The sequence below is a fragment of the Pelodiscus sinensis genome, unplaced genomic scaffold (assembly GCF_049634645.1).
Source record: "Pelodiscus sinensis isolate JC-2024 unplaced genomic scaffold, ASM4963464v1 ctg171, whole genome shotgun sequence".
Classification (NCBI taxonomy): Eukaryota; Metazoa; Chordata; order Testudines; family Trionychidae; genus Pelodiscus; species Pelodiscus sinensis.
This window is the reverse complement of record NW_027465970.1, coordinates 104443-128508: the sequence shown is the minus strand read 5'-3', so window position 1 is coordinate 128508 and position 24066 is coordinate 104443. Positions and strand designations below refer to the sequence as shown.

General features: G+C 67.7%; 2 protein-coding genes across 3 annotated transcripts in view; one reads left to right on the top strand and one right to left on the bottom strand.

Annotated features, from left to right (window-relative positions):
- VPS52 (VPS52 subunit of GARP complex) overlaps positions 1-16654 on the bottom strand; it is a 32306-nt gene extending 15652 nt beyond the window's left edge. Inside the window, exons 1-16 of one of the 2 annotated variants that reach the window (XM_075917450.1) lie at positions 16500-16654; positions 15750-15834; positions 15415-15467; positions 15264-15339; positions 14731-14879; positions 14286-14461; positions 13827-13977; positions 13597-13697; positions 10662-10794; positions 10449-10506; positions 8989-9122; positions 7522-7677; positions 7121-7239; positions 6236-6359; positions 5565-5660; positions 4015-4122 (exon numbers count right to left, since the gene is read on the bottom strand). In XM_075917450.1, coding sequence (XP_075773565.1) covers positions 4015-4122; positions 5565-5660; positions 6236-6359; positions 7121-7239; positions 7522-7677; positions 8989-9122; positions 10449-10506; positions 10662-10794; positions 13597-13697; positions 13827-13977; positions 14286-14461; positions 14731-14879; positions 15264-15339; positions 15415-15467; positions 15750-15834; positions 16500-16568 — 1788 coding nt within the window. In that variant the 5' untranslated portion in view covers positions 16569-16654. The remainder of the gene's footprint in view (positions 1-4014; positions 4123-5564; positions 5661-6235; positions 6360-7120; positions 7240-7521; positions 7678-8988; positions 9123-10448; positions 10507-10661; positions 10795-13596; positions 13698-13826; positions 13978-14285; positions 14462-14730; positions 14880-15263; positions 15340-15414; positions 15468-15749; positions 15835-16499) is intronic. The other variant, XM_075917449.1, reaches the window with a different exon arrangement.
- Positions 16655-16933: 279 nt separating this feature from the next.
- RPS18 (ribosomal protein S18) lies at positions 16934-20668 on the top strand. Its single transcript, XM_006130627.4, has 6 exons — positions 16934-17075; positions 18715-18813; positions 19465-19551; positions 19707-19808; positions 20246-20337; positions 20554-20668. Exons 1-6 carry the CDS (start codon positions 17073-17075, stop codon positions 20627-20629), a joined length of 459 nt encoding a protein of 152 aa, XP_006130689.1. The 5' UTR covers positions 16934-17072; the 3' UTR covers positions 20630-20668.
- The last annotated feature ends 3398 nt before the right edge of the window (positions 20669-24066 follow it).

Here is a 24066-nt window from a genome sequence, read left to right as displayed (position 1 = left end):
ACCAGCCCCAGGGCAGACACTGGCTGGGGACGGGGCCTGTCAGCTCCCACCAGCCCCAGGGCAGACACTGGCTGGGGACGGGGACGGGGCCTGTCAGCTCCCACCAGCCCCAGGGCAGACACTGGCTGGGGACGGGGACGGGGCCTGTCAGCTCCCACCAGCCCCAGGGCAGACACTGGCTGGGGACGGGGACGGGGCCTGTCAGCCCCCACCAGCCCCAGGGCAGACACTGGCTGGGGACGGGGACGGGGCCTGTCAGCTCCCACCAGCCCCAGGGCAGACACTGGCTGGGGACGGGGACGGGGCCTGTCAGCTCCCACCAGCCCCAGGGCAGACACTGGCTCAGGGGACGGGGCCTGTCAGCTCCCACCAGCCCCAGGGCAGACACTGGCTGGGGACGGGGACGGGGCCTGTCAGCTCCCACCAGCCCCAGGGCAGACACTGGCCGGGGACGGGGACGGGGCCTGTCAGCTCCCACCAGCCCCAGGGCAGACACTGGCTGGGGACGGGGACGGGGCCTGTCAGCTCCCACCAGCCCCAGGGCAGACACTGGCTGGGGACGGGGCCTGTCAGCTCCCACCAGCCCCAGGGCAGACACTGGCTGGGGACGGGGACGGGGCCTGTCAGCCCCCACCAGCCCCAGGGCAGACACTGGCTGGGGACAGGGACGGGGCCTGTCAGCTCCCACCAGCCCCAGGGCAGACACTGGCTGGGGACGGGGACGGGGCCTGTCAGCTCCCACCAGCCCCAGGGCAGACACTGGCTGGGGACGGGGACGGGGCCTGTCAGCTCCCACCAGCCCCAGGGCAGACACTGGCTGGGGACGGGGACGGGGCCTGTCAGCTCCCACCAGCCCCAGGGCAGACACTGGCTGGGGACGGGGACGGGGCCTGTCAGCTCCCACCAGCCCCAGGGCAGACACTGGCTGGGGACGGGGACGGGGCCTGTCAGCTCCCACCAGCCCCAGGGCAGACACTGGCTGGGGACGGGGACGGGGCCTGTCAGCTCCCACCAGCCCCAGGGCAGACACTGGCTGGGGACGGGGACGGGGCCTGTCAGCTCCCACCAGCCCCAGGGCAGACACTGGCTGGGGACGGGGACGGGGCCTGTCAGCTCCCACCAGCCCCAGGGCAGACACTGGCTGGGGACAGGGACGGGGCCTGTCAGCTCCCACCAGCCCCAGGGCAGACACTGGCTGGGGACGGGGACGGGGCCTGTCAGCCCCCACCAGCCCCAGGGCAGACACTGGCTGGGGACAGGGACGGGGCCTGTCAGCTCCCACCAGCCCCAGGGCAGACACTGGCCGGGGACGGGGACGGGGCCTGTCAGCTCCCACCAGCCCCAGGGCAGACACTGGCCGGGGACAGGGACGGGGCCTGTCAGCTCCCACCAGCCCCAGGGCAGACACTGGCTGTGGACAGGGACGGGGCCTGTCAGCTCCCACCAGCCCCAGGGCAGACACTGGCTGGGGACGGGGACGGGGCCTGTCAGCTCCCACCAGCCCCAGGGCAGACACTGGCTGGGGACGGGGACGGGGCCTGTCAGCTCCCACCAGCCCCAGGGCAGACACTGGCTCAGGGGACGGGGCCTGTCAGCTCCCACCAGCCCCAGGGCAGACACTGGCTGGGGACGGGGACGGGGCCTGTCAGCTCCCACCAGCCCCAGGGCAGACACTGGCTGGGGACGGGGACGGGGCCTGTCAGCTCCCACCAGCCCCAGGGCAGACACTGGCTGGGGACGGGGACGGGGCCTGTCAGCTCCCACCAGCCCCAGGGCAGACACTGGCTGGGGACGGGGCCTGTCAGCTCCCACCAGCCCCAGGGCAGACACTGGCTGGGGACGGGGACGGGGCCTGTCAGCTCCCACCAGCCCCAGGGCAGACACTGGCTGGGGACGGGGACGGGGCCTGTCAGCTCCCACCAGCCCCAGGGCAGACACTGGCTGGGGACGGGGACGGGGCCTGTCAGCCCCCACCAGCCCCAGGGCAGACACTGGCTGGGGACGGGGCCTGTCAGCTCCCACCAGCCCCAGGGCAGACACTGGCTGGGGACGGGGCCTGTCAGCTCCCACCAGCCCCAGGGCAGACACTGGCCGGGGACGGGGACGGGGACGGGGCCTGTCAGCTCCCACCAGCCCCAGGGCAGACACTGGCTGGGGACGGGGCCTGTCAGCCCCCACCAGCCCCAGGGCAGACACTGGCTGGGGACGGGGACGGGGCCTGTCAGCTCCCACCAGCCCCAGGGCAGACACTGGCTGGGGACGGGGACGGGGCCTGTCAGCTCCCACCAGCCCCAGGGCAGACACTGGCTGGGGACGGGGCCTGTCAGCTCCCACCAGCCCCAGGGCAGACACTGGCTGGGGATGGGGATGGGGCCTGTCAGCTCCCACCAGCCCCAGGGCAGACACTGGCTGGGGACGGGGACGGGGCCTGTCAGCTCCCACCGGCCCCAGGGCAGACACTGGCTGGGGACGGGGACGGGGCCTGTCAGCTCCCACCAGCCCCAGGGCAGGCACTGGCTGGGGACGGGGCCTGTCGGCTCCCACCAGCCCCAGGGCAGACACTGGCTGGGGACGGGGCCTGTCAGCTCCCACCAGCCCCAGGGCAGACACTGGCTGGGGACGGGGACGGGGCCTGTCAGCTCCCACCAGCCCCAGGGCAGACACTGGCTGGGGACGGGGACGGGGCCTGTCAGCTCCCACCAGCCCCAGGGCAGACACTGGCTGGGGACGGGGCCTGTCAGCTCCCACCAGCCCCAGGGCAGACACTGGCCGGGGACGGGGACGGGGCCTGTCAGCTCCCACCAGCCCCAGGGCAGACACTGGCCGGGGACGGGGACGGGGCCTGTCAGCTCCCACCAGCCCCAGGGCAGACACTGGCCGGGGACGGGGACGGGGCCTGTCAGCTCCCACCAGCCCCAGGGCAGACACTGGCCGGGGACGGGGACGGGGCCTGTCAGCTCCCACCAGCCCCAGGGCAGACACTGGCTGGGGACGGGGACGGGGCCTGTCAGCTCCCACCAGCCCCAGGGCAGACACTGGCTGGGGACGGGGACGGGGCCTGTCAGCCCCCACCAGCCTCAGGGCAGACACTGGCTGGGGACGGGGCCTGTCAGCTCCCACCAGCCCCAGGGCAGACACTGGCTGGGGACGGGGACAGGGCCTGTCAGCTCCCACCAGCCCCAGGGCAGACACTGGCTGGGGACGGGGACGGGGCCTGTCAGCTCCCACCAGCCCCAGGGCAGACACTGGCTGGGGACGGGGACGGGGCCTGTCAGCTCCCACCAGCCCCAGGGCAGACACTGGCTGGGGACGGGGACGGGGCCTGTCAGCTCCCACCAGCCCCAGGGCAGACACTGGCTCAGGGGACGGGGCCTGTCAGCTCCCACCAGCCCCAGGGCAGACACTGGCTGGGGACGGGGACGGGGCCTGTCAGCTCCCACCAGCCCCAGGGCAGACACTGGCTGGGGACGGGGACGGGGCCTGTCAGCTCCCACCAGCCCCAGGGCAGACACTGGCTGGGGACGGGGACGGGGCCTGTCAGCTCCCACCAGCCCCAGGGCAGACACTGGCTGGGGACGGGGCCTGTCAGCTCCCACCAGCCCCAGGGCAGACACTGGCTGGGGACAGGGACGGGGCCTGTCAGCTCCCACCAGCCCCAGGGCAGACACTGGCTGGGGACGGGGACGGGGCCTGTCAGCCCCCACCAGCCCCAGGGCAGACACTGGCTGGGGACGGGGACGGGGACGGGGCCTGTCAGCTCCCACCAGCCCCAGGGCAGACACTGGCTGGGGACGGGGACGGGGCCTGTCAGCTCCCACCAGCCCCAGGGCAGACACTGGCTCAGGGTGACGGGGACGGGGCCTGTCAGCTCCCGGGGCCCCAGCTCTCATCCGGCCCCAGGGCAGTGAAGGGGACTTGGGACCCAGCCCCATGGCAGAGACCTCCAGGGGCCACTGCTCCCATTCGGACCAGGGCAGGGTCTGGCTGGGGGGGCCGGGACACGGGGGGGGTTACCATGAGGACGCCCAGCATCATGTCGTAGTTGTTGATGAGGAAGACGAGCTGCTCCTTGCGGGAGGAGAACTCGGCCGCCACCCGCAGCACGAAGTTCTCCACCTCCACCTAGGGCAGAGCCGGGCTGAAGGGCTGGGGCGTGCGGCCCCCCGGCCCAGGGACCCCAGGATCCTCTGAGCTGGGACCCTGCCCCCGGGACCCACAGGCCTCCGGCCGCACAGAGCCCCTAGCGCCCCCCTCGCGTGTCTCTCCCGTGCCTGCAGGGTTCCCCCACTCTGCCCCCCACTCCTCACTCTGCCCTCCACTCCTCACTCTGCCTCCCCCGTACCCACAGGCCTCCGGCCGCACAGAGCCCCTAGCGCCCCCCTCGCGTGTCTCTCCCGTGCCTGCAGGGTTCCCCCACTCTGCCCCCCACTCCTCACTCTGCCCCCCACTCCTCACTCTGCCTCCCCCGTACCCACAGGCCTCCGGCCGCACAGAGCCCCTAGCACCCCCCTCGCGTGTCCCTCCCGTGCCTGCCGGGCCCCCCACTCATGGCACTCTGCCCCCCCCGGGACCCACAGGCCTCCGGCCGCACAGAGCCCCTAGTACCCCCCCTCGCGTGTCCCTCCCGTGCCTGCCGGGCCCCCCACTCACGGCACTCTGCCCCCCCCGGGACCCACAGGCCTCCGGCCGCACAGAGCCCCTAGTACCCCCCCTCGCGTGTCCCTCCCGTGCCTGCCGGGCCCCCCACTCACGGCACTCTGCCCCCCCCGGGACCCACAGGCCTCCGGCCGCACAGAGCCCCTAGCGCCCCCCTCGCGTGTCCCTCCCGTGCCTGCTGGGCCCCCACTCGCGGCACTCTGCCCCCCCCGGGACCCACAGGCCTCCGGCCGCACAGAGCCCCTAGTACCCCCCCTCGCGTGTCTCTCCCGTGCCTGCCGGGCCCCCCACTCACGGCACTCTGCCCCCCCCGGGACCCACAGGCCTCCGGCCGCACAGAGCCCCTAGTACCCCCCCTCGCGTGTCCCTCCCGTGCCTGCCGGGCCCCCCACTCACGGCACTCTGCCCCCCCCGGGACCCACAGGCCTCCGGCCGCACAGAGCCCCTAGTACCCCCCCTCGCGTGTCCCTCCCGTGCCTGCCGGGCCCCCCACTCACGGCACTCTGCCCCCCCCGGGACCCACAGGCCTCCGGCCGCACAGAGCCCCTAGCGCCCCCCTCGCGTGTCCCTCCCGTGCCTGCTGGGCCCCCACTCGCGGCACTCTGCCCCCCCGGTACCTGCAGGGCCCCCCACTCTGACCCCCATCCTCTGCACCCCACCCCCCACCCCATACCTGCAGTGCCCCTCCCACTCAAACCCCTGCACTCTGCCCCCTCCCCCCACAGTCCGACCCCCACCCTCTGCCCCCTGCCTGCACAGCCCCTCCCACTCTGACCCCTGCACTCTGCCCCCCCACTACCCCACTCCGACCCCCACTCTCTGCACTCTGCCCCCCCCCGCCCCGTACCTGCAGGGACCCCCCCCACTCCTACCCCCACCTCTGCAGGGTTGGGCCCCCCGCCCCGTACCTGCAGCTGCCCCAGCAGCGCGTGGGTCCGCTCGTTGGGGAAGGTCTGGTTGATGCTGACGATGGCCGAGGAGAACTCTGCGTAGCGCCGCGTGATCTGGGGGCGCGGGGGGGGAGTGAGGGCACCACAGGGTTTCCAAGGACCCCCAAATGCTCCCGAATCCTGGGGGACCCCCATCCTGGCGCCCAGCCCCTGTCCCGGGGCGAACCCCCCCACCCCTCCCCCATGCCCAGCCCCTCCCTGGCGCCCAGCCCCTGTCCCGGGGCGAACCCCCCACCCCTCCCCCATGCCCAGCCCCTCCCTGGCGCCCAGCCCCTGTCCCGGAGCGAACCCCCCCACCCCTCCCCCATGCCCAGCCCCTCCCTGGCGCCCAGCCCGTGTCCCGGGGCGAACCCCCCCCACCCCTCCCCCATGCCCAGCCCCTCCCTGGCGCCCAGCCCCTGTCCCGGGGGCGAACCCCCCCCACCCCTCCCCCATGCCCAGCCCCTCCCTGGCGCCCAGCCCCTGTCCCGGGGCGAACCCCCCCCACCCCTCCCCCATGCCCAGCCCCTCCCTGGCGCCCAGCCCCTGTCCCGGGGCGAACCCCCCACCCCTCCCCCATGCCCAGCCCCTCCCTGGCGCCCAGCCCCTGTCCCGGGGGCGAACCCCCCCACTCCTCCCCTCCCTCCTACGTAGTGGGGGCGGGTGTCCAAGAAGCCCAGCTTCTGGGGGTCCGTGCTCTGGATGCTCTGGATGTTCAGCTCCAGGATGTACTCGAAGCGCGGCCACAGGATCTCCAGCAGCGTGTCCCAGTACCTGGGGGGAGCCGGACGCTGGGTTCTCTCCCGCCTCGGCCGGGCGGGGGCCGGGGCAGTGGGGCCTGGTGGTCGGAGAAGCAGGGAGCCGGACAAGCAGGACCCGGCAGTCAGAGCTGGGGGGGGGCAGGCAGTGGGGCCTGGCTGTAAGCAGGGAAGAGGGCCAGGCAGGGGGGCGGGGGGGCAGGCAGTAGGACCCAGTGATTGAAGTTGGAGTGGAGGCCAGGCAGTGGGGCCCAGCAGTCAGCAGGGAAGGGGGCTGGGCAGGGGCCCACACTCACTTATCGAGGGAGGGCACGCAGCGCTGGGCGGTGAGGCTGGGGGGGGGGGGAGTAGGTGAGGGCAGCATGGGAGGTGGAGAGGGTGGAGTGGTGGGGGCGGTCAGGGTCGAGCGGGGGGGCGGTGAGGGTGCAGTGGGGGGGCGGTGAGGCTGGAGGGGGCGGTGAGGGCACAGTGGGGGGGCGGAGCCCACACTCACTTGTCGAGGGCAGGCACGCGGCACTGGGCGGTCAGGGTCGAGTGGGGGAGGTACAGTGGGGGGGCGGTGAGGCTGGAGGGGGCGGTGAGGGCGCAGTGGGGGGGCGGTGAGGCTGGAGGGGGCGGTGAGGGCGCAGTGGGGGGGCGGTGAGGGCGCAGTGGGGGGGCGGTGAGGCTGGAGGGGGCGGTGAGGGCGCAGTGGGGGGGCGGTGAGGCTGGAGGGGGCGGTGAGGGCGCAGTGGGGGGGCGGTGAGGGCGCAGTGGGGGGGCGGGGCCCACACTCACTTGTCGAGGGCGGGCACGCGGCGCTGGGCGGTCAGGGTGCGGAAGCGCAGCACGATGTGGATGCAGAGGAAGACGGCGATGCTGTCGTAGCAATCGCTCACGTAGGCGTCCATGTGTTTCTGGGGGGTGGGATCAGACGGGGTAACCCCCCAGCGACCGCAGCCTCTAAGCCCCGCCCCGCAGCCGCCCCCCGCTTGCCCCTGCCCCGCCCCTGCCCCCGCCCCCACCTCGTAGCCGCCCCCCGCTCGCCCCCGCCTCGTAGCTGCCCCCCGCCCCGCAGCCGCCCCCCGCCTCGTAGCCGCCCCCCACTCGCCCCCGCCCCACAGCCGCCCTCCGCTCGCCCCCACCTCGTAGCCGCCCCCCGCTCGCCCCCGCCCTGCAGCCGCCCCCGCCCGGCTCACCAGGAACATGGCCAGCGTCTTGCCCATGACGGCGTTGAAGAGGTCCTGGGCGCTGGGCCCGGTCACCAGGAAGAAGTCGCAGAGGAAGAGGAACTCCCGGCAGCTGTTGTCCAGCAGCGCGTACTGCTGGCTGCGGAACAGCGACTCGAAGGGGTACTGCCGGGGGGCGGGGGGGGTGAGCTGGGGGTCACCCACCCTGCCCCCCGCCCCCTCTGGCTGCGGGACAGCGACTCAAAGGGGTACTGCCGGGGGGGGGTGAGCTGGGGGTCACCCACCCTGCCCCCCGCCCCCTCTGGCTGCGGGACAGCGACTCAAAGGGGTACTGCCGGGGGGCGGGGGGGTGAGCTGGGGGTCACCCACCCTGCCCCCCGCCCCCTCTGGCTGCGGGACAGCAACTCAAAGGGGTACTGCCGGGGGGGGGGTGAGCTGGGGGTCACCCACCCTGCCCCCCGCCCCCTCTGGCTGCGGGACAGCGACTCGAAGGGGTACTGCCGGGGGGGGGGTGAGCTGGGGGTCACCCACCCTGCCCCCCGCCCCCTCTGGCTGCGGGACAGCGACTCAAAGGGGTACTGCCGGGGGGGGGGGGGGAGCTGGGGGTCACCCACCCTGCCCCCCGCCCCCTCTGGCTGTGGGACAGCAACTCAAAGGGGTACTGCCGGGGGGGGGGTGAGCTGGGGGTCACCCACCCTGCCCCCCGCCCCCTCTGGCTGTGGGACAGCGACTCAAAGGGGTACTGCCGGGGGGGGGGTGAGCTGGGGGGTCACCCACCCTGCCCCCCGCCCCCTCTGGCTGCGGGACAGCGACTCGAAGGGGTACTGCCGGGGGGGGGGTGAGCTGGGGGTCACCCACCCTGCCCCCCGCCCCCTCTGGCTGCAGAACAGCGACTCAAAGGGGTACTGCCGGGGGGGGGGTGAGCTGGGGGTCACCCACCCTGCCCCCCGCCCCCTCTGGCTGCAGAACAGCGACTCAAAGGGGTACTGCCGGGGGGGTGTGAGCTGGGGGTCACCCACCCTGCCCCCCGCCCCCTCTGGCTGCGGGACAGCGACTCAAAGGGGTACTGCCGGGGGGGGGTGAGCTGGGGGTCACCCACCCTGCCCCCCGCCCCCTCTGGCTGCGGGACAGCGACTCAAAGGGGTACTGCCGGGGGGGGTGAGCTGGGGGTCACCCACCCTGCCCCCCGCCCCCTCTGGCTGCAGGACAGCGACTCGAAGGGGTACTGCCGGGGGGGGTGAGCTGGGGGTCACCCACCCTGCCCCCCGCCCCCTCTGGCTGCGGGACAGCGACTCAAAGGGGTACTGCCGGGGGGGACATTCCCAGCGCCTCCCACCAGCTTCCCCAGTGACCCCCCCCCCCCACACACACACTGCCCCAAGCGGTCACAGCCTCCAGCCCCTCCCCAATCAGGCCAATCCTCCTGCGCCCCCCACTCCGGCCTGACCCCAGCCAGGGTCTCCCCCCCTCGCTCACGCGGACGTCGCTCTTCTGGGCGGCGTGGGGCACAATGATGGGCCCCTCCAGCTCAGCCCCCCCAATCACGCTGCCCCGGTTCCCCAGCGTGAAGATCGTGTTGCGGTTCTTCAGCGACGGCTTCGAGAAAAACCGTTGGGGGGGTGTCAAGGAAAAAGTGGGGAGATGCTGCCCCCCCAACAAACCCCCCTCCAACCTCGCCCTCTGCGCCTTCCCAGCCAGCCCCCCACAGCCCCTCCCAAACAGCCCCCCCTCCAACCTCGCCCTCTGCGCCTTCCCAGCCAGCCCCCCACAGCCCCTCCCAAACAGCCCCCCCCAACCTCGCCCTCTGCGCCTTCCCAGCCAGCCCCCCACAGCCCCTCCCAAACAGCCCCCCCTCCAACCTCGCCCTCTGCGCCTTCCCAGCCAGCCCCCCACAGCCCCTCCCAAACAGCCCCCCCCAACCTCGCCCTCTGCGCCTTCCCAGCCAGCCCCCCACAGCCCCTCCCAAACAGCCCCCCCTCCAACCTCGCCCTCTGCGCCTTCCCAGCCAGCCCCCCACAGCCCCTCCCAAACAGCCCCCCCAACCTCGCCCTCTGCGCCTTCCCAGCCAGCCCCCCACAGCCCCTCCCAAACAGCCCCCCCCAACCTCGCCCTCTGCGCCTTCCCAGCCAGCCCCCCACAGCCCCTCCCAAACAGCCCCCCCTCCAACCTCGCCCTCTGCGCCTTCCCAGCCAGCCCCCCACAGCCCCTCCCAAACAGCCCCCCCAACCTCGCCCTCTGCACCTTCCCAGCCAGCCCCCCACGGCCCCTCCCAAACAGCCCCCCCCAACCTCGCCCTCTGCGCCTTCCCAGCCAGCCCCCCACAGCCCCTCCCAAACAGCCCCCCCAACCTCGCCCTCTGCGCCTTCCCAGCCAGCCCCCCACAGCCCCTCCCAAACAGCCCCCCCCAACCTCGCCCTCTGCGCCTTCCCAGCCAGCCCCCCACGGCCCCTCCCAAACAGCCCCCCCTCCAACCTCGCCCTCTGCGCCTTCCCAGCCAGCCCCCCACAGCCCCTCCCAAACAGCCCCCCCAACCTCGCCCTCTGCACCTTCCCAGCCAGCCCCCCACAGCCCCTCCCAAACAGCCCCCCCTCCAACCTCGCCCTCTGCGCCTTCCCAGCCAGCCCCCCACAGCCCCTCCCAAACAGCCCCCCCAACCTCGCCCTCTGCGCCTTCCCAGCCAGCCCCCCACAGCCCCTCCCAAACAGCCCCCCCAACCTCGCCCTCTGCGCCTTCCCAGCCAGCCCCCCACAGCCCCTCCCAAACAGCCCCCCCTCCAACCTCGCCCTCTGCGCCTTCCCAGCCAGCCCCCCACAACCCCTCCCTCTCCCAGACAATCCCCCACTGCCAGCCCCCCACAGCCCCTCCCTCTCCCAGACAATCCCCCACTGCCAGCCCCCCACAGCCCCAGGAGGCAGGCCAGGCCCAGGGCAGGGTATCTTTCTTGCCCGTGTCCTCCACTCCCATCAGGTCGTCCTTCTCCGCCACCTCCTCGTACTGCCAGACAGACAGATGGGGGTGTCAATGGGGGATCCCCAGTCCTGCCCCCCGGTACTGCCAGGCAGACAGACAGAGTCCCCCATTGGCACCCCAGCATTCACCAGGGGAGGGGGCCAGAGCAGGTGGGTGGGAATCCCCCTGGCTGCTCTCACCTGGATCTTCATGAGGCGGCTGGTGTAGGATTTGAAGTAGGACAGGTAGATCTTGCTCATGGTCTCCACGTACTGCTCCCGCAGCTCCTGCGCCACCGTCCGCTCGTTCCCCAGCAGGAACTGGTAGAAGAACCTGCCACAGAGCGTCAGCCGGGGACCTGCCTGGGGACCTGCCCGCCAATGGGACTGCCCGCCAGCCGGGGACCGGCCTGGGGACCTGCCTGGGGACCTGCCTGGGGACCTGCCCGCGGAACCGCCCGCCAGCCGGGGACCGGCCTGGGGACCTGCCAATGGGACTGCCCGCCAGCCGGGGACCGGCCTGGGGACCTGCCAATGGAACCGCCCGCCAGCCGGGGGCCTGCCTGGGGACCTGCCAATGGAACCGCCCGCCAGCCGGGGACCGGCCTGGGGACCTGCCAATGGAACCGCCCGCCAGCCGGGGGCCTGCCTGGGGACCTGCCAATGGAACCGCCCGCCAGCCGGGGGCCTGCCTGGGGACCTGCCCGCGGAACCGCCCGCCAGCCGGGGACCGGCCTGGGGACCTGCCAATGGAACCGCCCGCCAGCCGGGGACCGGCCTGGGGACCTGCCAATGGAACCGCCCGCCAGCCGGGGACCGGCCTGGGGACCTGCCAATGGAACCGCCCGCCAGCCGGGGACCGGCCTGGGGACCTGCCAATGGAACCGCCCGCCAGCCGGGGGCCTGCCTGGGGACCTGCCAATGGAACCGCCCGCCAGCCGGGGACCTGCCTGGGGACCTGCCAATGGAACCGCCCGCCAGCCAGGGGACCGGCCTGGGGACCTGCCAATGGAACCGCCCGCCAGCCGGGGACCGGCCTGGGGACCTGCCAATGGAACCGCCCGCCAGCCGGGGACCGGCCTGGGGACCTGCCAATGGAACCGCCCGCCAGCCGGGGGCCTGCCTGGGGACCTGCCAATGGAACCGCCCGCCAGCCGGGGACCTGCCTGGGGACCTGCCAATGGAACCGCCCGCCAGCCAGGGGACCGGCCTGGGGACCTGCCAATGGAACCGCCCGCCAGCCGGGGACCTGCCTGGGGACCTGCCAATGGAACCGCCCGCCAGCCGGGGACCGGCCTGGGGACCTGCCTGGGAACCTGCCTGGGGACCTGCCCGCCAGCCGGGGACCGGCCTGGGGACCTGCCTGGGGACCTGCCCGCGGAACCGCCCGCCAGCCGGGGACCTGCCTGGGGACCTGCCTGCCAATGGGACTGCCCGCCAGCCAGGGGACCGGCCTGGGGACCTGCCTGGGGACCTGCCAATGGAACCGCCCGCCAGCCGGGGACCTGCCTGGGGACCTGCCTGCCAATGGGACTGCCCGCCAGCCGGGGACCGGCCTGGGGACCTGCCTGGGGACCGGCCTGGGGACCTGCCAATGGAACCGCCCGCCAGCCAGGGGACCGGCCTGGGGACCTGCCAATGGAACCGCCCGCCAGCCGGGGACCTGCCTGGGGACCTGCCAATGGAACCGCCCGCCAGCCGGGGACCTGCCTGGGGACCTGCCTGGGAACCTGCCTGGGGACCTGCCAATGGAACCGCCCGCCAGCCGGGGACCGGCCTGGGGACCTGCCTGGGAACCTGCCTGGGGACCTGCCAATGGAACCGCCCGCCAGCCGGGGACCTGCCTGGGGACCTGCCAATGGAACCGCCCGCCAGCCGGGGACCTGCCTGGGGACCTGCCAATGGAACCGCCCGCCAGCCGGGGACCGGCCTGGGGACCTGCCTGGGAACCTGCCTGGGGACCTGCCAATGGAACCGCCCGCCAGCCGGGGACCTGCCTGGGGACCTGCCAATGGAACCGCCCGCCAGCCGGGGACCTGCCTGGGGACCTGCCTGGGAACCTGCCTGGGGACCTGCCCGCCTGCCTAGGGACCTGCCGGGGGACCTGCCTGGGGACCTGCCCGCCTGCCTAGGGACCTGCCGGGGGACCTGCCTGGGGACCTGCCCGCCAGCCGGGGACCTGCCGGGGGACCTGCCTGGGGACCTGCCCGCCTGCCTAGGGACCTGCCGGGGGACCTGCCTGGGGACCTGCCCGCCTGCCTAGGGACCTGCCGGGGGACCTGCCGGGGGACCTGCCCGCCAGCCGGGGACCTGCCTGGGGACCTGCCTGGGGACCTGCCAATGGAACCGCCCGCCTGCCGAGGGACCTGCCTGGGGACCTGCCTGGGGACCTGCCCGCCTGCCAGGGAGCAAGAGGCAAGCCTCCCGTTGGTTAACATGACACGGAACAAGGCGTTCTGTGAGATTCCCGGGTACCTCCCAATCCCTCCATATTGCAGCAAGGCATTCTGGGGGATACTTGTCTATCTAGGGTTGCCAATGGTTTCAACAAACATAGCAGACACACTTGACACTACATCACAATCTGCGTGACTTCGAATGTAGAAAATACCCACGTTCTAGTTTCTCTTTTTTTTTTTAATTTTGTTTCCCGAACAGAAAGCTCAAATACTGGACAGTCCGGTTCCAAACTGGACACCTGGCAACCCTATGTCTATCCCCCCAGTCATCCTGTACTGGAGCAAGGCGTTCTGGGGGATCCCTGTCCCCCCCCAGCTGACCTGTACTTAAGCAGGGCGTTCTCGGGGATCCCTGTCTCCCCCCCAGCTGACCTGTACTTAAGCAGGGCGTTCTGGGGGATCCCTGTCCCCCCTCCCCAGCTGACCTGTACTTAAGCAGGGCGTTCTGGGGGATCCCTGTCCTCCCCCAGCTGACCTGTACTTAAGCAGGGCGTTCTGGGGGATCCCTGTCTCCCCCCCAGCTGACCTGTACTTAAGCAGGGCGTTCTGGGGGATCCCTGTCCCCCCCAGCTGACCTGTACTTAAGCAGGGCGTTCTGGGGGATCCCTGTCCCCCCCCCAGCTGACCTGTACTTAAGCAGGGCGTTCTGGGGGATCCCTGTCTCCCCCCCAGCTGACCTGTACTTAAGCAGGGCGTTCTGGGGGATCTGGTAATTGGTCATGGGCTTGCGGAAGGAGTAGATTTTCTGCAGGACGAACTCCCGGATCTTGGTCACAGCCTGCAAGGGTGGAGGGGAGCACAAGGGGGGGGGGGGGGGGTCACAGACCAGAGGGTGGGCAGAGCTCAGTGACCCCCTCCCCCTGGCTGCCCACAACATGCATGTGAGCGCAGACCCTCCCAGCCTCACCTTGACCTTGAGCCGGTCCAGCACGTGGTGCACGTCGGCGCAGGCCATGGTCTCGCGGAAGGCCTGCTCCTTCACATAGTTGATCTTGTTGTTGAGTTCGTGCAGCTGCTCCAGGAACTCCTGCTCCGTCACTGGAGCCTCCAGGATGGTGCTGGAGGGGGGCAGGGAGACGGGCACCCCAGGGTCACACCTCCCCAGCCTGAGTGCTCTGCCCAGAGACACCCCCTCCACGGTTGTGGCCAGCTCTCCAGACCCCCCACATCTGGCCTTCCCCAAGGTGTCCAATCCATGACTCCCATTTCCCCAATAGCTGCAGCTGGCCCCAGCCTGTCCCTTCAAGGAGCCCTCCTCCCACCTGACCAAGCAGCCAGCCCCCAGCCCTGCCCCCACCTGAGCACGACCAACCCCAGCTCCTGCCCCACCTGACCACAGCAGCCGGCTCCCAGCCCCTGCCCCCACCTGAGCATGGTGGCCGGCACCACCAGCTCGTCCACCAGCTGGCTGAGCTGGCTGCGCACAGCCTGGCGGTTCTTGAGCCGCAGGTTCATGGCCACTGACTGCTCCTGCAGCGTCTGGATCTCGCAGCTGATGCTGCTCAGGTCGCACTGGAAGGAGCTCAGCATCTGTTCCATGCGCTGGGGGCGGGAGCGGAGCCGTCAGACTCGCAGCCCCCTCCTCCCAGCAAGGGGGCACAGGGGCCAAGGCTGCAGACGGTGATCGGGGGGGCTGGGGCGAGTCGGGGGGGCATCAGGATGTTGTTGGGGGACCCTGGGGCGGGGGGCTCACCTCTGGAATGGCATCACAGACCTGGGGATGGGGGGATACCTAGGAGCAGGGGGGCTCACCTCCAGGATGGCATCACAGACCTGGGGATGGGGGGATACCTAGGAGCAGGGGGGCTCACCTCCAGGATGGCGTCACAGGCCGAGACCTGGGGGCGGGGCTTCCCAAGAGGAAAGGGGGAACCCGGGGGCGGGGGGCTCACCTCCAGGATGGCGTCACAGGCTGTGATCTGGTTGTGCAGGGAAGTGATGTTCTTGCTTTCCTTGATGTCTGCAGGACACACGGGCGGCTAAGGAAATGGGGGTGCAGGCAGCAGGAAGGCTCTGGGGAGGGGGCTGCCCTTGGACACCCCTCTGCACTGACACGGAGAGAGACACCCCAGCCAATACAGCGGTACAGCTGGAAGTGCGGATGTGGAATCTCTGGGAGAGGTTTGACCCTGGGACTCGCCCCGGCCCGCGCCAGGGTGTTATGAAGTATGGCTATGTGCACACGAGGGCTGCGCGCACATGGGGACTGCGATGCGGGAGGTCACACCCCTGCCCTCCATCATTCCTGCACGTAAACCAGGCCCTGTTTTCTGCCTGGTGCAAGGACCTTCCCCGACATTGGGTCCTCCCTGCCCGGTGCCCGGAGAGCGGGGGGGCAGGATACAGTCCTTGATGGAGGCATGTTCGATGTGTCGCAGCTCGAGCTCCACCTGCTTGGAGTACTGCCGCAGGTCCACGCCCTGGGGAGAGAGGGGTCAGTCACCAGCTGGGGCAGGGCAGCTGGGCCCTGGCCCGGGGGTGGAGGGGGGACTTACAGTCTTCAGCGCCTCCTGAACCAGGGAGTCCTCCAGGTTGGCTTGGATGTGAACTGCGGGAGGGCAGACTGGGTCAGTACCCACAACAGTGCTCCCCAAAACCTGCCTCCCCATAGTGCCCCACCTCCCTGCATTCCCCCACCCTCCTCCAATCCCCTCATAGGCCCAAACTACTCCTGGTGTCCCCCACCTCACGGCTTCCCCCCCACCTCTCAGTGCTCTTCCAACCTCCCCTGTTCCCTCTCAGATCCCCACCTCATGCCTCCCCCCCGCACTTCCACAGATCACTTGCCTGCCCCCCATTGGCTGCGTACGCTCCCTGCCCCAGCACTTACTGTCCACTTCATCCAGGATGAACTCATCAGAGGTGAGGTCCAGGTCCCCCAAGTTCAGCTGCAGCGACTGCTCCTCGCCACACCCCTAGGGAGAGCAGGTCAGGCTGTTACGTAGGGGGCCGGGGGGACTGCGGGGGCATGGGCAGGCACAGCGCAGGCCAGAGGCTGCAATACAGGGCTCCGAGTTACGGGGTGTGGGCTAGGGGTCACACGGTACATCACACCGTCTCTAGGGAGTTGGGGGCCCGGCCAGGCCAGCAGCTCCGCCCCTTGCAGGGGAGCGGCAGGAGCCAGGCTTGGCGCTGCCTCGGCCCCCAGCTCACCGCCGGGTGGGCTGCGCCTGGGAGGGGGCGCGGGACAGTCGCACTCACCAGGGGCCACGGGGGGGGGAGCCGGCAGCCCCCCCCGGGTGAGTCTGCCAGTCCCCGCGTCAGGGCTGGGGGAGCACAGGGAGGGGGGCCAGTGCAAGGGGTGGGGTCAAAGGTCAGGGCACCAGGGGGGTCAGAGGTTACTAGGTCAGGGGTCACACAACAGGGAGGGGAGAGCAGAGTGGGGATGGAGGGGTCATGCTGGGGTCAGGGCGCACCTAGGTCTGGAGGTCACGGGGTCGGGGGTCAAAGTTCACAGAAAAGCGCCCGCAGGCGGGGGGAGCAGTTTGGAGCCCGGGGGGGCGGTTCCCCCCCGGGCCAATTTTGCATGGACCGGAAGTGGGTGCCGGGGGACCGGAAGTCGGGCGGGGGGGCACCTCACCAAGCCCTCCTCGTCTTCCATCTCGGCGGCCCGCAGCCCCAACTCCTCGTCGGGCCCCAGCGCCGTCATCGTCCCCCCCTCCTCACGCTTCCTTCGCTACCGCCGCTTCCGGGTCTCCAAGGGCTCACTTCCGGCCGCACGCCTTGAAAAACTACAACTCCCATGATGCACCGGATGGGGCGGGGTCGTACCGGAAATGGGGTAGCAAAGCCCCCCCCCAGGGCACGGAAGCGGGTGATTACTTATGAAAATCCCCCCTGGAGTTAAAGGGAGTCAGCCCCAGGGGAACGGAGGGACATAACCCCCTAGGAACCATGTGTCATGGGTCAGGTTTCATACCCGGACGGGACTGATTGTTGCACAGCGTGGAAGGGGCTAATTTACTGGCACTCCGTGTGAGGCTGACCGGAAGGACTACGGGGAGGACACGGAAGTCTGGTTTTCTGCCGGAAGCTGTCTTGCCCTGACCGGAAGCTTATCTGCCTCTAGTGGGCGGGAGCTTGTATAAGAGGCTGCACGTCACTTCCGCTCCCTCTTCCGGCTGGGGCGAGACTGGAGCGCGAAGTCTCCGCCATGGTGAGTGCGGGGGGGCTGGGGGAATCTCGGTTCATCCGCCCCGGGGAGGGGCCCCGGCAGGCCGGGGGGGGGCTCGTCCGTGAGGGTGGGGCCGGGGCTCTGTGGGGCGCCCCCCATTTCCCGCGGGGGGGCCGGGGCGGGGGCGCCAGTCGGGGTCCATCCGCCCCGCGAGCGCGCCCCGGGAAGGGCGGGGAGGCCCGAATTGGGGACTCCCGGGGGGCCGGGCCGGGGGCAGTGGATGGGCCCAGCGGGGCAGAGCCTGGTGCCTGCTGGCTCGTCTGGGGGGTGGGGGGGCTGAGGTTTGTCCGTTCTGCTTGCTGGAGGGGCTATGGGGCTCCAGGGGGGCTGGCTGCTGCCGGAGCCGCTTAGAGAGGAGTGGGGTAGGTCTGGGGCCGGGCCATGCACGTGGGGGTGTCAGGGGTAGGTCTGGGGCCGGGCCATGTACGTGGGGGTGTCAGGGGTAGGGGTAGGTCTGGGGCCGGGCCATGCACGTGGGGATGTCGGGGGTAGGTCTGGGGCCGGGCCATGCACGTGGGGGTGTCAGGGGTAGGTCTGGGGCCGGGCCATGCACGTGGGGGTGTCGGGGGTAGGTCTGGGGCCGGGCCATGCACGTGGGGGTGTCAGGGGTAGGTCTGGGGCCGGGCCATGCACGTGGGGGTGTCAGGGGTAGGTCTGGGGCCGGGCCATGCACGTGGGGGTGTCAGGGGTAGGTCTGGGGCCGGGCCATGCACGTGGGGGTGTCAGGGGTAGGTCTGGGGCCGGGCCATGCATGTTGGGATATGGGGGGGCTAGGTCTGGGGCTGGGCCATGTACGTGGGGGTGTCAGGGGTAGGTCTGGGGCTGGGCCATGCACATGGGGGTGTCAGGGGTAGGTCTGGGGCCGGGCCATGCATGTTGGGATATGGGGGGGCTAGGTCTGGGGCTGGGCCATGTACGTGGGGGTGTCAGGGGTGGTTATGGGGCTGGGCCATGCATGTTGGGATATGGGGGGGCTAGGTCTGGGGCTGGGTCATGTACGTGGGGGTAGGTCTGGGACCGGGCTATGCTCGTGGGGATATGGGGGGGTAGGTCTGGGGCCTGGCCCCCTTGTCCGTCCCCATGCACGTGGGGGTATCAGGGGTAGGTCTGGGGCCGGGCTATGCTCGTGGGGATATGGAGGGGTAGGCCTGGGGCCGGGCTATGCTCGTGGGGATATGGAGGGGTAGGCCTGGGGCCGGGCTATGCTCGTGGGGATATGGAGGGGTAGGTCTGGGGCCGGGTTATGCTCGTGGGGATATGGAGGGGTAGGTCTGGGGCTGGGCTAGGCAGGGGGGAGTATGGGGGCTGTGTAGGCCTGGGTTAGGGCAGGTGAGGCTGTGAGGGGGCATTAGGTCTGGGATTGGGCCATGCAGGTGGAGGCATGGGGCTAGGCTGGGTGGGCCTGGGTTCGGGCGAGTGGGGAGGTTGCTGGGGAGGCGGGCCTGGGGCCAGGCAGCAGGACATATTGGGGGGTGCTGTCGGTAGCACCGGGAGGTCTGGGGTTTGTGTGCAGCCTGCCCCCACTGGGAAGGTCGGCCGGGGGTGTTGATGGGGCGTATTGGGGGGGGGGTATTAGAGCGAGCCCAGCTCTCCAGTGCTGACCCCTCTATTCCCCCCCCAGTCTCTTGTGATCCCTGAGAAATTCCAGCACATCCTGCGAGTGCTCAACACAAACATCGATGGGCGACGGAAAATCGCCTTCGCCATCACCGCTATCAAGGTGAGGGGGGCCAGGGTACCGCCGCTGGGGAGCACGGCCGGCTGCCCTGGGAACGTATCCGAGCGCCTCAGCCTGCCCGTGGGGTGCTCTGCTCGGGGAGGTGGGGTTCTGCTGTGAGCCCCTGTCAGGGTGCTTGGGGGTCCAGGGCTGACCCGTCATGGCGGAGCAGGCAGGGTGCTGCACGGCTGAGACGGACAAGGGGGCCAGGGTACCGCCGCTGGGGAGCACGGCCGGCTGCCCTGGGAACGTATCCGAGCGCCTCAGCCTGCCCGTGGGGTGCTCTGCTCGGGGAGGTGGGGTTCTGCTGTGAGCCCCTGTCAGGGTGCTTGGGGGTCCAGGGCTGACCCGTCATGGCGGAGCAGGCAGGGTGCTGCACGGCTGAGACGGACAAGGGGGCCAGGGCCAAAAGCAGCCGTAGACATGGGTGATCCCCACACTGCGTGGGGAACAAAGCCATCTCCTTGCGTGGGGTGCAGGCGAGGCTGGGGGTTCGGGGGGGTTAAACCGGGTCTGTGCTGTCCCCCCTTGTGGCAGCTTCTCCCATGCTGGTGGGGCTTCCGCTCTGTTCGGCGTCTGAGACAGAGCTGCTTTGGGGGGGATGCTGGGCCCCTGCCCTTGGCCCATGCTAACATTTCGCTCCCCCGTTTCCAGGGCGTGGGCCGGCGCTACGCCCATGTGGTGCTGAGGAAAGCCGACATTGACCTGACCAAGAGGGCTGGGGAGCTGACGGAGGACGAGGTGAGGGGGCTCTAAGGGAAGCTGGCATTTCGGGGTGAAAGTGGTATGGAGGGGCTGGGGTTGAGCTCTATCTGGGAGGGAATGGGATAGGGAGGCTGGGTGGGGTGAAGAGCCGTGGGGTAGCTCCGGGGTGACCCCATCTCTGCCCCCCACAGGTGGAGCGTGTCATCACCATCATGCAGAACCCCCGTCAGTACAAGATCCCCGACTGGTTCCTCAACAGGCAGAAGGACGTCAAAGACGGGAAATACAGCCAGGTGAGAGCGGGGGGCTGGGCTTGTTCCAGCCGCAGGGGCTGCTCTGGGGTTCCGTAGGCAGCGGGGGGCTTGGGGTGTGCTGGGCGCACCAGCCCATTGGGTGCGCTAGGAGTCTCGCAAGTCACTGCGTATCCCAGTCCATGAGCGAGGAGACGTCCCCGTGATTGGCTTGCGGCACCCTCTGCCCCGGCTGTGGGTCAGTTCAGTGGCGATCCAGGGCTGATGATCCAGGCTGAACTAGCTCCTGCTGACACCGGCCGGGGATCTCCCATCTCTGCTCTCCAGTGATCATGCTTCAGGGGTTGATTATCCCAAAGCTGCTCCTGCAGGCCCCTGGCTCTGGCCGGCCGGGGCTGCTCCCTGGCATAGGCGGGGAGTTGGGCTCTGATCAGTCTGGCTGTTCCTCACCTGCCCTCCCCCACGTCTCTCACCCTCAGGTTCTGGCCAATGGGCTGGACAACAAACTGCGCGAGGACCTGGAGCGGCTAAAGAAAATCCGGGCACATCGGGGCCTGCGCCACTTCTGGGGGTACGGAGAGGGTGGCGGTAGAGCAGGCTGCTGAGTTGGATAAGGGGACGGGAACTGGGCACAGACTTTGCAAGTGGGCTGTGGGGGTGGGTTATGGGATGATGCGGAGCTGGGGGGCGGATCCATAGCCTGGGGAGTCATGCCTGGAACTGGGAGTGGTGGTTGGGGGGCAGGACAGGCTGGGGTCTGGTCCCATCTCACCCCCTCTCTTTCCAGGCTGCGTGTGCGAGGTCAGCACACCAAGACGACCGGGCGCCGGGGCAGAACCGTCGGAGTCTCCAAGAAGAAGTAGAATTTGCCCCCCTGTCTGCAATAAAGTGCTATTCTCACAGCTGCTGCTTCGCTCTGTGTGGGGGGCTAGGAGTCAGTGACTCCAGCAGGGAGAGATGGGGGGGGGCGTGTCAGGGTCTGAGTGGAAGGGCTGTGGGGAGACGCAGAGGTGGGAAAAGATCACTCTGGCTTGGGTTCTATGCCGCCATGCAGGGGCGCCTGCCCCAGTGCTAGGTCTGGAAGCGTGCCTGAGGGGGCTCTGACAACCCCCCACATTCTTGTGCAAACAGCCCCCCTCTTATGCTTATAAGAAGCACAGGGGATCTTTCTCGGGAGAAGGCAATACGCTGCATTTACTGAGAATACAGTAGGAAACCGTCTCTGCCTCAAACACAAGCCCCCACACCTTGTCATTGCTTAGGGTTACCAGTCTTGTTCGCATTAACTCACTGGCCAGGCAGGTTACGTGCGCGGGGGAGGATCGGGGCCTTTTCTCAGTCTGGGTGGCTGCTCCGATTTTCATGACACCCGGAGATTTGTTCAAAACGCTCCATCTTTGATAGGACTTTCCGTCCATGCAGGTCTATGCGTTTTGCTTCATCAGTGCTTAATCACCATCTGTTCTGCTTAATATCTGTTTATCTGGGAGTTCTTCACTGACATCAGTATGTTGGGGTCTCCCTCCCAGTGCTATTTCAAGGCTGTCTTGTTTGTAACAGCACTTCGTAATGTTCCAAGGCTGTCCACTTGTCCGCCATCTACGTGTTTTGTTGGTCTTTAAGGTGCTAGCAGACTTTGGATTTTTTGTTTGTTTGTTTTTCATGTCCTCCCATCGGTCTGCTTTGTATTGGACCCAATTTATGCTACCTTGATGCCTCTGAGTCTTACAGCCCTGCCCCCCTTCCATGGTCTGGATTTTGGAACTGTTGGGCCTACAAGTTCTCTCTAAATGATTAAATTCCAAACTCTTACTAGCACATCCCCTAGGAGTTGTATCAGCCTAACTCCTAATACAAAGCTCCTAGTATACACTTTTAATTCATTGGTTACATTTTCTATATCGCGCAATCTCTATTCTAATTACGCCTAAGAGCAACAGAGTGCTCATGTTGAGTCACAGGGATCCTGCTGATCTGTCTTGACACCAGATCCAGGCACAAGCAGTTTGCCCGATGAATATTAAGGGCCTACCTGGCAGAGTTACAGTTGGTTGACGTCCATTCTCATACAATTCTTTAAGCTCATTACATAAAACATGATTAAACTCTGGCCTACGCTCTGCCCTGCCTCGTTGCTAGCAGGGGCCTGCACCCAAATTGGGAGGGGGCGGGTAATGTGGGTTGCTGGAGGGTAAGCTGGCCACAGCCGTGTTTTAATTTCTTGAGACCCTGCCCAAACAGGAACAGAGGTGACGTGTTGGCTGTAGGTAGTGTCCTGCCATCCTGGGGCTTTCCAGTCAAGCTGCCCCAATCCGGCAGGCCTCTGCCTGAAGTCCTAGCACCTCGCACACGACCCGAGGGCTATGTCTAGACTGGCATGATTTTACAGAAATACTTTGAATGGAAAAGTTTTTCCATTAAAAGTATTTCCGCAAAAGAGCGTCTAGATTGGCAAGGATGCATTTGCGCAAAAGCATCCGTGGCCAGTTTAGACGCGATTTTGCGCAAGAAAGCCCCGATCACCATTTTAGCCATCGGGGCTTTTTTGCGCAAAACAATTCTTCCCTGTCTACACTGGCCCTCTTGCCCAAGTATTCTTGCACAAGAGGGCTTTTTCCTGAGCAGGAGCATGAAAGTATTTGCACAAGAAGCACTGATTTTGAACATTACAAAGTCATTGCTCGTGCAAATTCAAGCGGCTAATGTAGACAGCTGGCAAGTTTTTGCACAAAAGCAACTGCTTTTGTGCAAAATCTTGCCAGTCTAGATGCACCCAAGGGGTCTGTTTTGAATAGTGAACCATGGGAATACTTTGGGGGGGGAGGACAAGTTCAGCACTAGGGGTTACAGCTGGGCCTGTCTCTGCCCTGAGCTGCCTTAGGGTCAGACTAGCTCAGGGCCCCTTCAGGATGGGAGGTTTCTACATGTGGGGGTGGGGGCTGGGGCTGCAGTGGGGGCTGAGAACTCCCATTCCAAGCCCTGCTCTGACTCACGGTACTGTCTACATGTTTTGTTAGTCTATAAAGTGCTATCAGATCATTGGTTCTTTTTTTCCTGTACAGACTAACTTGGCTACCCCCTGAAGCTAGTGAAAGGAGGGTCAGGCTCAGACATGCGCAAGGCCTCTACCCCATGTGTAAGGGTGTGAATGGTGCACAATAACGTCTCGGGTAGCCGTGTTAGTCTGTCTACAAACGGGTAGCTTTGTGCTACCTTGGAGACTAACCAAAATGTACCGTCAGCTTTTGTGGGCAAAACCCACATCAGCTGAACTGGCACATTAAAGTGCGTTTACAAGGGAAGGTTCAGGTCAGACTGGCCATGCAGAAGGCCACCAGCACCATGTATAATGGTGTGAACAATGCACAATAAAGTGTGTATGGGGGGGGTTGAGCTCTGAGGCTCACTGTGCAAAAGGTCACCAGGCCCCTATGTAATGGTGTGAACAATGCACAATAAAGTGTGTATGGGGGGGGGTTGAGCTCTGAGGCTCACTGTGCAAAAGGTCACCAGGCCCCTATGTAATGGTGTGAAAGATGCACAATAAAGTGTGTTTACAAGGGGAGGGGTCAGTCTCAGATGTTTGCCATGTGTTGGGGACTCGAACCCAGACGGCTTCACTTCGTTGTCTGACCGCAAAGAGACAGGCAACACCAGCAAGGTCTAATCGCATCGCTCTTTATTGAAGAGTGCACACGACAATAGAGAGCGGCCCGTCTCTCCGAGAACCAGCCCCCGATTTCTATAACAAGTAGGTTTACAGAGACAGTTCTGTCGCGTCATAGACTATTCGCTTAAGCAACCCGCCCCTCTTTGTTAGTTGGAAACTTCGAGCATGGGTGCACACCTTGCCAACTGGACAAGGTGGCCTTGATACATCAGCAACTTTCTTATTGAGACAGAAGGCGAGTACCAGCCAAGGAGGAGACGGAGTTTTCTTATCAGTTCCTTAAGCAAGCTGTTCAGCTCAGCAAGTACAAAAATGCAGCTGTTCGCTTATCTCGTTTTTTTGTAGCTTAGGCCGGCATTTGAAGTACGCCCTTGCTCAACTCCTGTCTCAAATTTTGTTCAGGGACGACCCAGAACCCTTTGCTGGAGTCTTCTCGTCTGTCCTAGCATAACCGCCCTAGAGCCAATTTTCTGTGGCCTAACACCATGTGAAAGGCCACGTGTAATGGTGCAAATGGTGCACAATAGAAAGTGCCTATAAGTGGGGTGGGGAGCTCACAGGCTCGCTGTGCAAAAGGCTCCCCGCACCAGTCTGAGGAGCACGGGGCTAGTCGGTCACAATGGTCCCTTG

Excerpts from the sequence above, each read along its gene's own strand:
- RPS18 (XM_006130627.4), top strand. Across the intron at positions 18,814-19,464 it reads TCGCCATCACCGCTATCAAG|GGCGTGGGCCGGCGCTACGC; the intron begins GTGAGGGGGGCC and ends CCCCGTTTCCAG. Across the intron at positions 19,809-20,245 it reads AAGACGGGAAATACAGCCAG|GTTCTGGCCAATGGGCTGGA; the intron begins GTGAGAGCGGGG and ends TCTCACCCTCAG.